At 42.3% G+C, this 14086-nt stretch overlaps 1 protein-coding gene across 7 annotated transcripts in view; it reads left to right on the forward strand.

Moving 5' to 3' along the window:
* Window positions 1-14086, forward strand: part of SFMBT1 (Scm like with four mbt domains 1) — a 70535-nt gene that overhangs the window by 37838 nt on the left and 18611 nt on the right. For 5 of the 7 annotated variants that reach the window (XM_079317264.1, XM_079317265.1, XM_079317263.1 and 2 more), the window contains exons 2-6: window positions 151-300; window positions 7342-7436; window positions 11634-11874; window positions 12227-12315; window positions 13666-13912. In XM_079317264.1, coding sequence (XP_079173390.1) covers window positions 273-300; window positions 7342-7436; window positions 11634-11874; window positions 12227-12315; window positions 13666-13912 — 700 coding nt within the window. In that variant the 5' untranslated portion in view covers window positions 151-272. Of the gene's footprint in view, window positions 1-150; window positions 301-7341; window positions 7437-7963; window positions 8163-11633; window positions 11875-12226; window positions 12316-13665; window positions 13913-14086 lie in introns of those variants that run through there. The other 2 variants (XM_079317268.1, XM_079317269.1) reach the window with 2 other exon arrangements.

Consider the following 14086-nt stretch of genomic DNA (forward strand, 5'->3'; position numbering starts at 1 on the left):
TGGAAGGTGTCCCTGCCCATGGCAGGGGGTTGGAAGGAGATGATCTTTGAGTTCTCTTCCAACCCAAACCACTCTAGATTCTACCTTAAAAGTAGCTAAAAAATCCCATTAAGATTTTCTTACCAGTTGTTCCTTTCTGGTGTTTTCCAGGATCCCTTCCTGAATGTCCTGGTTGCTGTTGAAGAAGGGAGGCAGCTGATGAGCACCCAGCAGTGACAGCCTTGGGCTCCCCTGCTTCTGCCTGCTGGGAACAACACTGGGCTCCTGTGGAGATGAATGGAGAACAGCAGTATGATGCAGGTAACAGCCCAGCCCAGCCCCCTGGCCAGCCTTTCCAAAAATGTTAGCAGTGGGGGAGAAAGATGAGCACAGGGAGTGTCCCACAGTGCCTGTAAGAGCTCCAGAGTCACAGATTCTGGGTTATGTTCTGGCTCTGGGCTGTCATGGTGCTGTTTGTTGCTGCTCTGGATCAGAGCAGGGTGTATCACTGGCTTAAAGGGAAACAAAATCTGGCTCACCTTGTGGTGGTTGTCTTTTCAAGAAGCTGTGACTTGACTTTTTGTGCTAACACTCTGAGATGGGCTTATGAAAAACTTGGATGTGTTAACAGTTATTATTTTAAGGCATTTATCTTTCAGAGTGGTTAATATCTAGTTCTGTCCTTGTGCTCATGTTCTTAACCAAGCTTTTGCTGCTGGTTGAAAAAGTCAGATAAGTGAAGCTGTCTGCTGCCATTGTAATCTGTCCTGTTTTTCTGAAGTGCCTTGGTGTGTCCCCTTTGATGGGCTTGTGATATCAATTCCTAACCTCCTGCAGAGTGGTGTATTGTGATAAATCAGCTCAGGTTTTGGATCACCTTGGGCCACCAGGCCAGGAAGAGTATTAGTCTGGGATGGCTGGGAATACTAACAGCTTTCTGAAATGGTTCTGGAATTCTGGGGATAGGGACCATCCATTTTCTCTGTCTTGCCTGCCATGGTTTGTCCATTTTCTTTGGGGAGGTTCCTATTACAGTTTATATAAAGCAAATTTTAATTTGTAATTAGCAGTGTAAACAATTAGATCAAGATTTTATCTGAGTATTAGTTTCCTTTGGTACTTGTCCAACAAGCTGCTCTCCTCATAGGGCAATTCACTGTTGGTAATTTTTGTACCTTCACTTCGTGGAAATCTCATTGTTGTCAGTGTTGTTAAAGAAATATTAAACATCATTTTAATCTATAGTGCTTTTTAGGAAAATGCTGTCATCTGCTTTATGATGCTGAAATATGCTTTTTGATTATTAATTTTCAGCAAGTTAGTCAAGTTGTTGTCAATGTTATATCCTCAAATAACTAAGAAAAGGCATAATGGGTGTGGATGTAGAATTTCTCCTGGCACATACAAATACTTTTTTATTTGCTTAGTGGAAACTGCTGGCTTCTGTCAGAGAGCATGAGGCAGGGACAAGAAGAGTGAGGAGTTGTTTTCATGGTCAGCAGTGGGGTCTCCACAGGCTGTGATAAACATCCCTCAGTCTTAAAACCTTTATTGGCATTTTTCTGTCTTCCTCAAGAAGTAGCAGGTCACAGAGTCCTCTCACTGTGTGCTTTTGAATACTAAGGAAAGGTTTGATACTGGCTTGAAATTACTCAGCAGCTATTTCCCTGAGCATCCTTTTGTGCCAGGTTTGAGTACAGGAGGCTGTGAGGAGCAAACAATAAATGCTGAGAGCTTTACTTGCATTCAGAGATAGTTCCCAGCAAATGTCTGTGTAAGCTTAAGCACATTGGTTTTGTTGTGCCCTCTAATATTGTTTTCTGAAGTGCTTTTGAGATACACCAGCTCAAACCACTGCTGGAACATTGCCTTCATCTTCTTTGACTGGTGTAATTTTCTTCCACTTAATAATTTGCAGCAGCTTTTGGAGATTCTCCTCTGTTTTTCTGGTTTTATATCCAGGCTCTCTGGCTCCAAGAACACAGACAGAGTTCAGGGTTGTTGGTTGTGATGCTCCCCTGCACTCTGAGGGGAAAAGACAACTTTTATTCTTGTCACAGTCTTTCTCAACTCCTGAAATTCCAACCTGTCTTTATTTATTCATGGCCTCACAGCTGGTGGAGATGAAAAAGATTAACTGTTATTAAAATCAGATTGAACTATATCTACATTTCAGGGTGAGAAACCTTTGGGTTAGCCTTACTGAAGTCTGCAAGACCTTCAACTGTGATGTACTTAAATGTCCAATGTGACAGTCTTCAACTAAATCACATTAAAGATGCATGAAAGTTATTTGCAGTGAGAATTTAGCTCAAATCCAAAGATGAGAACAGCCTAGTGTAGACTGTTTCCATTTCAGATATTTTTAAGGGCTAACTTCCTTAATATTTCACTACATTCTCCAGTCCAAATGATATAATTCCATATTCTTTCTCTACCTGTATACACCAGAGAGGAGCAGGATGTAATTTGTGATAAAATTCAGAAAGAGTGAGTATTCCCAATAATGCCAGTAGAAAAAGTGACAAATGGGAAGGGATTCACCTGCCTAGAAAACTGCTGATATTCTTACAGAGAATTTTCTCACCTCCAAAGTGGATGGATGCAGAACCTCTGTAGGACACATCTCAGATTTTACTTAAGAAAAAGTTAGCTTGATTTGAAAGTTGAAACTAGTTGCATGTCAAGGCCAGAGAGATGGGAATTGTGTCAGGATTCTTCCCCTGCCTTTGCCAAAGTTGTGCTTTGCCTCTTGGCTAAGGTGCTGCTCAGTCATCCTGTCTAACACAGAGAAATAAGTCTCCATGTAGTAGAAAGTTGAATTCATTTAGGGCTTGTAGCAACTAAGGATATAGGGAGAAAGAAAGAGCATAAATATGTACACCCATGCAGCATTAGATGCATAAATAGTGCTTTGGAATCAAATGCATTAAGTATGGTTTAGCTTGTCATCTGCCACCCTGATTTGGAAGTTTTCTCACAGTAGCAAGAACTCTGCTGTAAATGTCTGAGGTTTTATTGAACATTCTGAACTCAGACTAATCAGGGTGTTTAATGCAACTTATGGCCCCTCAGGAATGTGGCTTCATTAAACTGGTCCTGTGTCTCCAGGGATCTCTACCCTGTAAGGATGGGGCTGTGTCTTGCAAAAAATACCAACAAAACAGTTCAAAGGTTTAATCAGGGCCTGCTCTGCTGCCACTGTCCTGCCAATAAAACCAGAAAAGTGATTGGATTCTGACTCTGAAAGCCTTACCAGAGAGATGGTCCTTTGCTGTACTTTTGAAGTACATTCTGCATTCAGGTATTGGAAAAGAGACTTCTTTTGGGTTTGGTTTTGGGGTTTTTTGGGCTTTTTTTGGGTTTGTTTTGTTTTGTTTTTATGTAGTCCTACCGCATGCCACAATTAAAAAGCTAATTTACTGCTCTCACTATGAATCCTCAAACAGCATTTTTGCTTGGAGCCTCCTTCTGTGAACTTTTCCTGTTCCACATTGCTCCAGAAGGAGCTGTGCTAAATAACCTGGGGTGCTGTGGCAGGTTTGTGAGAAGCAGCAAACAGGATGGTTCAAACCATAGCTAAATACAGCCCTCAGCTGGGCCAGCCTCCAAAAGGGAGGAAATTTCCCCAGATCACCCCAATTGTAAAACATTTATAAAGTGCAAGCACAAGCTGAGTTCAGCTTTTGTGCATGAATGAAAGAACAGAAAAAGTTGTGGGTGCTTTTTGCAGAAGTTTTTAAAAATCCCTCTGACTAAAGGAAGCTCCCTAAAAGAAAACAGTGAGAGTATTAAATTTGCCATAAGTGTTGGATAGGGATTTATGGTTTAGTTTTTGGGTTGCTTGTTTGTTTTCATCCCAGCACAGCCTGTGAGTAAAGAACTGCTCTGAGTGTGGGACAGGCTGCAGGGACTGTGGATGAGGGGGAAAGGAGAGGAGAAAGGGGGAAAGGGGAGAGGAAAAAGGAAAGAGGAGAGGAAAGGAAGGGGGAAAGGGGAGAGGAAAAAGGAAAGAGGATAGGAAAGGAAGGGGGAAAGGAGAGGAGAAAGGGGGAAAGGGGAGAGGAAAAAGGAAAGAGGAGAGGAAAGGAAGGGGGGAAGGGGAGAGGAAAAAGGAAAGAGGAGAGGAAAGGAAGGGGGAAAGGGGAGAGGAAAAGAAGGTGGAAGGGGGGAGGAAAGGGGAAAGGAAGGGGGGGAAGTGGAAGGGAAAGGGGAAAGAAAAGGGGGAAAGAGGAGAGGAAAAGAAAGGGGAAAAGGGAGAGGAAAGAGGTAAAGGGGAAAGGAAAGGGGGAAAAGAAAGGGGGAGAGGAAAGAGGGAAAGGGGGAAAAGAAAGGGGGAGAGGAAAGAGGGAAAGGGGGAAAGTGGAAGGGAAAGGGGAAAGAAAAGGGGGAAAGAGGAGAGGAAAGGAAAGAGGGAAAGGGGAAAGGAAAGAGGAGAGGAAAAGAAAGGGGGGGAGAGGAGAAGGGAAAGGGGAGAGGAAAGAGGGAAAGGAAAGAGGGAAAGGGAAGGACTGGACTCTGGGTGTGTACCAGGCTGCAGGGACACGCTGCCGGAGGAGCTGCGCTGCTGATCCCGTCGGGAATGGTCCAGCCCAGCCGAAGGGACAGGCTCGCCGGAGCAGCAGGCACACCGGCTTTCCTGGGAGCTCCTTGTAGCAATTAAGTGGCAACATAAGTTCCTAATTGACCCTTTCAGTGTGTGAAGTGACCTGTGGCTCATTTAAGGAGCTTTAGTGCCCCTGCTGCAGTTATCTGATAACGGGGCTGGGACAGCCCCGGTCCTGGGCATCCCGGGGGATCCGCTGCTCCCAGAGCTGCAGAATTCCAGAGGGCTGGGACAGTGACACGCTCCGGGAACCCCAAAACTGAGTGTCAGGCTCTGACCCTCAGGACAGAGCTGCTTTTGATGTGAGAGCTTGGAGAAAGCTTCCAAAATTGGAACTAGAATCACTGCTGTGTGGTTTGAATAAAAGTGTGTGATATCACACGGTAAAAGATTTGGAATTTAGAGTTTTGGGAGATAGGAATAAGGAGAAGGCAAGATGGAGGTTTTTAGAGCAGAAGTTGCTTTCTTTACCACCTATAAGTAGTGCTTTTTAATTAAATGAAAAATGCTGTGCTGCAGGTCACGAGTGTTTGGTCATTAAGTCAAAAGTACAAATAATTTAAGTGTTAGTTCTTAATTGGACAATTAAGCCTTAAAAAACCTTATAACAGACAAAATACATCACCATGTTGCCATTTTTAGCTTGTTAGCTAGAGGTGCTGTAGCACTCACTGTAACATAAATAAAAATTAATAAACATCTGAGTCCAAATACAAAATTCCATCTCTCATACCTTTATTCCCAACCCTGGCAGCAAGAAAAAATATATTTAAAACCGATATTACACCATGCAGGACCTGCTTTTGGGGCTGCAGGAGAGTGGGGTTGGTGCAGGGTGATTTTTGATGGGAAGTGTGAGATAGTTTTCTTTGGGTGGGAGGAAAATTAGAATTTGCTCCTGGGTCTGATTGACCAGAGCTGGTGTTTGTTCCCTTTTGCTTTTGGAGCTGTGAACTTCAGGTTTTTTTATGGTGATATAAAAATAAACTTCTGTTTAAATGAGTTGAAAAATCTTCATTTATTTTAATAACAATTTGCAAACAACTGTGGTCTGTCTTAACCTTTTATTCCCTAAAAAAAATTCTAAATAAACCTCCTTATTTATTTCTCCAGGTAATTTCTTCACTAAGTTAAAAATTATCCCTTAAAAGTAATGGTGATATTAAAACTCTGAATCTTTTGAGCTCTTGGGCTTATGAAAAGCCAAAATAACCAATTGTGGTTGGTTAAAAACAAAGTTGGGCTCTGGAGAGATAAGAGCCTCTTCTAAAGATAGATAATGTCATCAGCAAACAACAGCTAACTGAATACACATTTTTAAGTTTTGGGAAGGGATAACTCCTAGAGTCACAATGAAAAGTCAAAGATGAGCTTAACCATCAGTCAGAAGATAAAAGAAACCTGTTAAGCTCCAAGACTTGTAGATTTTTGGTCTAACATATCTCAGACTTTTGGACAAATATTTGTTCCTTTCTATTGGAGTACTGGGAATTGTCCCAGAGCTCATGTAGCTTGTTAGCCTGTCCAGGGGTCTGATAAGAGCACATGGTGGAAATTTGTTAAATTTTTCTTTTTAATGTGTAGTGTTTCCTACTCAAACTACTGAAAGATCAGTTCCCATCTGTCCTAGGAGAGGCAGGGGTGTAGGAAATGTCTGTAACCTTTGCTGAGCTCTCCTTGGGCTTGTGATACAGAGGGATTTCTCTGTTTTCAAATACAAACAAGGTATCAGGTTTCCTGGTCCTGAATAGGGGAAACTCCCTTGTTCATTCATAAAGAGAACTGGTGCAGATGGTGGAATCAAGGCTGGAAATGAAAATGAGAGCTCTGCTCTTGTGTGCTGGCACTGCCACCCATTTTTGCTGCTGAACCTGAGCCTTGTGTGTGCAGGTTAAAAATGCTGCTTGCATGGGCTGGGATGCTCCCTGGCCATCCCACTGTGTTCCTGCAGGGAAAATGTCACTGGCTGCCTGCTGAACTAAATAGGGGACCTGGAATCCACCCTGTGCTGTTTTGGTGTCTTTTTAGCAAAGTGGGTACATGTTGGAGAAAATGGGAATGAGAGGAGCAGGGAAAGGGGCCAAGCCAGAACTGAAGGGGGGACCAGGGCTGGGGTACAGGCTTGACAATAAAAATAGAAAATTTTACCAATCTGTAGTGTGGCTTGTTACAGGGGCTTGCTTCCCTGACAGCCTGGGTGAGCTTTGAACTGTGGTTTGAGTGGTTTTAGCACATTTATGCTTTAAATGCATCCCATAATGAAGAAGCTAAAGAAGATGTTACAGCTGATGAGCTGGGCTTTTAAAGTGACCACATGGAGTGGACTTTATTTCAGTTATTTTCTTTAGAAGTTGTTTTCTTTAGAACTACCCTGAATTCCTCTCTTTGCTTTTGGTGTTCTAGAACAGCTAAATGCATACTATCTAACTATAAAAAGAATACAGTCTTAATTCAAATGTTTGTTGTTTTTTGGTTTGTTTTTTTTTCAAATCTCTTGCTAGTAGTATTGCTCATTTCTGGATGGTTTTTAGCAAATTTGTGCTAAACCAAAATCCTCAGGATTTCACTGTTTTCCAGATCAAGTCCAGCTTAGAAGTGCCCTTCACAGTCATCAAAAGGCCCAGTAGTGTTGTCCATTTCTTGAAATGTGATCACTACACACTTGTGTACTCAGCCATTTGGAATTGAAGTGGATTTTGCTGTGGTTTGTAGTAGCCTAAAGCTACTGAATCAGAAGTGTTTGGCTTCTGTTCCAGATGCTGGTTCCAGTGTGGAAGAAATGGAATTCAACTGGGATGAATATCTAGAAGACACAGGAGCAACTGCAGCACCCCATGGATCTTTTAAACATGTGAGTATGGGAGTCTGTGTGTGCTTTTTCCTACATTGTTTCTTTGATAACTAAATGCTTAGGGTTTCTTTCAATGAGTTGCTACTCTCAAATTTGGAAGACTAACTAGAATCATGTTTTTTATAGAGAAATACATAATTTAACCTTTTTATTATTGTTTCTTGCCTTCCTTTCTGTACATAGCACAGGGTAACCCCACACACAGGTGCTGAAATCGAAGGAGTTAAGGTATTTTCTGCACCAGAAAATAATCTTGATTTTTCTCAAGAAGCTCAAAATATCCACTCTCTTTCTTCTTTTGATGATAGCTCCTGGACAACTGCTATGGAGGAGTAGCTTTAGGAAGCTGGTGGCAGAATAGTTCTTGAATAGTATAATTCAAATGTGCTCTCAAAGAAGGCTTTAATAGCAGACCTCAAGGAAGCAAGGAGAAAATAACAGCTCTGCCAAACACCTGACTGTAGCAGTTAAAAAACTGATTAGGATAATTGTTTATCACAGGCTTGCTGAATAGGAGGAAGTCTTGGTAAGTCCTTGATTTTGCCCTTGGGGATCTCAGATGTTTGCTGGTAAAGTCCTAAAGAGCACTGTCCCATTGGGAGAGATTGGAATGTGGAATCTGCCTTGTTGTACAGGGTCCTCAGTGAAGGTGAGCTGTACAGAGCTGGTGTCCAAACCCATTGGTTCTCTTCCAGCAATTAAAGCACCTTCCAGACTGCCAGACTGGTGAATGTGTGTGACACATTGCTTGGAAGACACCCTGTGGTGCTCAGGCTTTTGGGTCCAATGCCATGACTTTCAGTATGAGGAAACTTAAATCAGCAGGAAAACAGACTGAGGTCTGTTTGTGAAGGATCATGAAGCACTTTGAGTCCAAGGGGGTAACCTGGAGAAATGAAAACTATTAAATAATCCGTTAAAATATGTCAGTTGTGTTAGTAGTAAATATGCACAGAAGATACAGAGTTCACAGAGACTATTATAACACTGGGATGTAATTGTAAGTTTTTTGTTCAAATAAAAATTCAGGTAGCTCATTTCTGAAGGGGACTTGCTTTATTTTTCCTGGGTGTACTGAGGCTGTAGCACGAGCCAGCTTAGAGTGGTGGTGTCTGTGCAGCCCACATGGAACCAGAGCAGTGGCATTCTGCAGTAATACAAGGAATGGTCTGTCTCTTCTGGTGTGGTTTATCTCACTGGATCTCTGGTAGAGGCCTGCTATCATAGCTTGGGCACTGTACAATTAATTGTAATGCTAACTTTACAGCAATTGCCAACTGAATTAATATTGTAGCTGGATTTTGTTAATTAGCAGGAGACACTTTGAAAGACTCACTGCACCTGCACCAGCTCAGCTGTGTCAAGTCTGAGGTCTGGTGGCTGTGGCCATGGTTTATAAAAATGCAATTAGGTATTTAAAAATTTATTTAATAAACCTCCACATTTTGTATTGCTATTAATCCCTCCCTGTGAGGAGCACAGTGCAGTTTTGCTGGTGAGGTGACATTGTGGTGGAGAGTGGTTTGGTGAAGAGGTGTGGGCAAAGCTCAGCCCCTTTGTGCCACTGCCTCTGCAAGGAGGTCACCAGTGAGTGTGGAAATGTTCAGACTGGAGCTACAGGGCATTTTCTGCCACAGCTCCTTAGAATTTGTCTGGAGTCCAGTGTTGATGTTCTCTGTAATAAGCTTGGCATAAAATTCTGAGAAGTTATTGCTGACACTGAATTGACAGGCAGGGGGAAGAGTGTATTTATATCAGAGTCTTGCTGTTAATAGAAATGCAGGAGTGCAGGGTCACATGCTGGGGGTTTCTGTGATCCTTTGGAAGGTAATGTGTTGGGAAAGGTGGAGTAGAGAGCCTCACTGCCTCCCAGTGGAGAGTGCCAGCCTGTCTGAGACAGAGCACTGAGCAAGGTTACTGTGATTCCAGACACACCAGGTCAGTGGATTTCAGTGCACAGCAGGCAGGCACTGGTCATTGTGGTCCCTCCAGCTCACATCTGTGGTCCCAGTTTCTTGACTTTAGGAATGATGTATTTTTATAATCCACCCTCAGGAGAGTTAACAAGCTTTACTCTCAGAAAAAGAGAGTGGAAAAATCTCAGCTGAAGAATAGTATTGGCACAAGAGCAGGTGAACATATATGATAAATTAATGAATATAAATCCATTTTTAAATGGAACTATGGTTTTAGTTTGGTTCTTTTTAAGTAGTAAGCTTTTGAAGTAGTGAGCTCCCATTATGATTTTTTTGGTAAGAAATAGCTAACACAATGTTGTAAGATAATACCTGGTCAAGTTAAGAAAATGTAATCCATTATTACACAGCCTGTGTTAGCAAAGCACTGGACTTGCTGATGGGAGAGGTGATTTTGTATATTTATGTATATATTTAAGCACACTATGTATGTTTATATTAATTCTGGAAATTTTGCCTTGCTATGAGTAAGCCACATTGGAAATTTAAGCTACTTCTCAAATTAAGCATGCTCTAATGTTTAATTTGTTAGCATTTTAAAAATTGAACAATATTGAGATCAAAGTGGCTGTTAGGCATAAAATGTAGCAGGAAAAAGAATTTACCAAAAACCTGGAGCTGTAATGAACGCCAGTGTTATTTTCCCCCAAGTCTAATCTACCTCCTCTAGATCCAAATGCTCTTTTTAAATTCCATTCTGTCCTTAGCAACACTTGTGTGACCATGAAAAACAAGTTGGTGTTCAGCATCACCTGAACACATTTGCTGTGTGCTCTTGCATGTTCTTAATTCTTTTTATCTGTTCCTTATCATCATCATCATCTCCCCATGAACTGAGTCCATCCCTGGGTCTGGCTTGTGCACAGATTTCCCAATGCTTCAAATGCTGCGCTGAGCTCGAGGCTTTTCTCTCAGGAATCAGAACATGAATTTTTTGGGAATATTTCTTCAGTAAGATAACTGTGTTTTTAAAGAGACAGCCTCTATAATACCACTTCAGAATGCCTGCAGGTATTGGGTCCTGCTGATTAGATTTTTAAGAAGAGATTTCTCTAAGTGAAGGGTGTTAACCTGAAGGATATGAACAGTTAACAGGGGCATATGCTTTTCTTCCTGGTGTAGTTCTCTTAGTTTTATTTTTAGCAAACCAGTATGTGCTGGCTGATGAGACTATAATAGCTGTGGCAGTTACTGAACTGTCAGCACAGAACTGGGAATAAAAACCCCAGAAAGTGTCTGCTCCATCTGCATCATACTGAACACCTCTCCTGTAGTTTGTTCAAAAAGGAAATGGAACTTGGGACCTCTTAAAAAAGAAAGAAAACACGAGTTACAGTCAATTGAGAATGGGGAATTGACATGTCAGAGTTTTAATTAGGATTGATGTCCTGGAATTAAGCATAGATCAGAACATTCTATAGAGAGAGCAGAACAGGGTCCATCTGCTCTTTTGGGATTGTTTGAGTTAGGAGGAGTTAGGGATATGAGAAACTTAGTGTTGCCTTCTCTTTTAGGTCTCCCCAGTCAGTGTCTCAGTCCTGTGCAGTCAGATTGATCACCTGCACACAGCACACCCACGCACAACCAGAGCACTCCCAGTGTTTGGTGCTTTATTCTTGTCCAAGCATGAAGAATACAGACTGATTATGTTCCATGCAAATTGTGCAACACTGCTGCATATAGAATTATTTAGGTTCTTGCATAGAGAGGTTAAAAATCCTTGTTCTGCACTTTGTGCATGTTTGTGACTTCTTAGCTGAGCATGGTGGAAGAGACAGATAGCTGTTACCTAAGGCATGTATATGTACTTTAAATAGGCTTTCTGTCCAAAGACCTTGAGTGACACAATTTAACACAGCAAGTCAAAGTTGTAGTGCTGAATTTGGCCTTTAGTTTTGCTCAGGTTGACAGCCCAGCTGTGAGTGGGAAAGCCTTTCAGTGATGGGGGAAGGCATTGTCCAGGGCAGAAAAATATATGGCACAGTACTGCTTTAAGCTTAAGAAATGCAATACTCTGAAATGCAACAAAGATTTAATTAATGATGATTCTATGTGCATTCACTGGGTCCTATAATGTGATAAAGCTGTTTCCCTGAAGAGACTGAGTGACATTTGGCTTGAGTTGGTTTTTTTTTTGCTGATGAACTTGTCTAAATTGTTCCCCCTGTTATTCAGCAAAGTTTGAGTGGTGCTCATATGCGATGATCATCTTCCTCTTCAGGTGGATACAAGTTTGCAGAACGGTTTTGCCCCTGGCATGAAGCTGGAAGTGGCTGTCAAGTCTGACCAGAACACCTACTGGGTGGCCACCATCATCACCACGTGCGGGCAGCTGCTGCTGCTGCGCTACGACGGCTGCGGCGAGGACCGCACGGCCGACTTCTGGTGTGACATCCTGACAGCTGACCTGCACCCCATCGGATGGTGCCAGCAGAACAACAAGCTTCTCAAAGTGCCTGAAGGTACCAGCTCTGAGGGCAGAGACAGGGCACACACCGTGGGCTGCTGCTTTACCCAGTCAGCCTGGGTAGCTGCTGTGGTGTGCAGGTGCTGTTGCTGTGGGGACAAGCTGAGGTTATCTGCTGTGTTTTCCTGAAATCCCATGATAGAGGTTTGTGGTTGTCTTAATCATCACCACCACAATCTACTGCTTTGGCATCTCCTTTAAGTTTTTTTTTATTGTTTCTTTGTGTTGTTACCCGTGCGGCAGATTCTGTTGAATTAGGCAGCGCAAGGTTGTGGTAACATTCAGTGTCTGAATAATCTTTATCTGGCAGGAAAAATCAGAGTCTTTCTCTTTGTCTCTTTGCTTAGGTATCAAGGACAAGATACCTGACCAGGAGGAGTTCCTTCAGCGGGTGCTGAAGGGGGCCTGCAGTGCTCCTGCCAACCTGCTGGAGGGGGTAAGTGCTGCAGGGGGCTGCGTACTGGGTTTTGTCTTGGCTTTGCCCTTCATCATTATTTGAATTCTCAATTCAATTCCCTTTTCAAGTTTAGGGAGCATTGTAATATGCTGTTGACCCTAGAGTTCCACTCTCTAGTGTTCTTGTTTACAGTATTTAATTTTTATAGTGTTTTCCTGAAACATATCTGTTGCTGCAGGTTTGTGTTGTTCATTAATACTGGCAAAAGAAAGACCTTTTTCAACTCCCTAAGTTTCAGTTGTCTTATCCTATTTCTCCTCCATACAGCTCTAAGAAAATAATACTTTATTTGTCTGGCTTTCAGGTGGTCTCCTTTCTCAATTGACTCCTTTCATTGTTTTGTTTTGGCATTTTTTACTAATGGTCATGTTACTGTTTCATTTAAATATTATGTCTTTGCTAGCGAGGAACCAATTTTTTATTGCCTGCTCTGCACTTAAAACAATATCTGCACTTTATATCAGTGTCTGGTTGTAAAGTACAGAATATAATGTTTTTTTGGAAAATGCCTTTGTCACCTTCATTACAGCTAACAGTTCTGTCTGCATGTTTCTGTCTAGTCATCTTTGTACGCTGGATGACTCAGTTTTAGAAGGAGGTTATACATGTTTCCTTCAAACTTGGAATATATAAATGCTAATGTCTCTGAAAATTATAATGAGGGCTTAAATGTGTGACTGTATCTACTGGCAGTGCAGAAGTTCTGACACAAACACCAGTGATTCTGAACGTTGTCACTTCTGTCTTGTGTTAGGAAGGGACATGGATTTCTGTGCTTCTGCATTCATCCTTTATTTATGCAGACAGAATGTGTGCAAAGAGGTGGAATGGAAGTATGGCATTCATTTTGTTCTGTTGTACAGAATAATTCGTGTTATAGATGAGTAATGTGATGGTTGGCTCTCACAAATAAAGGATGAATATTGTGTGTATGTTAAGTTTTGTGGATGTGTAATTATGTTAATGTAATATATCCTCCCATAGTTCTCTTTCCCTTCCCTCTTGTGTTGTTGTCATTGTGAGATGGCCTAGGGGCATTTGGGGAGGGCTGGCTTGTTACTACACCTGACCTCCAGCCAAGATGTAAGGAAGTAGTCTCCAGCAATGGATGGTAAAGAACCAACAAGACTCTGGGAGGGCCCAGGGGTGTAAAAATCAGAACATCATTCTGTAGGTGAGCACATGGCAGTTCAATCCTGTGCTCCCAGCGCTGATTTTTTCTACTTACTCAGTCCTTTGTTGTATTTTTTGCTAAGGTTTAATAAACCTTTGAATTTTATTTTTTTTAAAAGTGAGTGTTGATTCTCACAGCTTGTATTGTTTCTGTAGCTGCACAGAGGGAAGAACCCCCTGGATCTGATCGCGCCCGGCTCCCGCCTGGAGCTGCAGAACATCCGTGATTCCCTGGAAGCCTGGGTGGTCACCGTGGTGGACAATGTTGGTGGGAGGCTCAGGCTGAGATATGAAGGCCTGGAAGACTTGGACAAATTTGACCAGTGGCTTTTCTATTTGGACCCTTTCCTTCACCAAGTGGGGTGGGCAGCTCAGCATGGATACAGCCTGCAGCCTCCTTTAGGTACTTGGAAACACAGATCTTGTATGTGGTGAGCAGAGGCTGCTGCTTCAGTGCTCTGGATTGTTAGGTGCATGAAACCCCTGTTTCACAAGTCCTGGACCTAATAAAATGTAGATGAAGGCACAAATAATCCTACAAGGCTTGTCACCCACTTGTTCTAAAGGTGCTAAATGC

The sequence above is a fragment of the Erithacus rubecula genome (assembly GCF_903797595.1).
Source record: "Erithacus rubecula genome assembly, chromosome: 13".
Taxonomy (NCBI): domain Eukaryota; kingdom Metazoa; phylum Chordata; class Aves; order Passeriformes; family Muscicapidae; genus Erithacus; species Erithacus rubecula.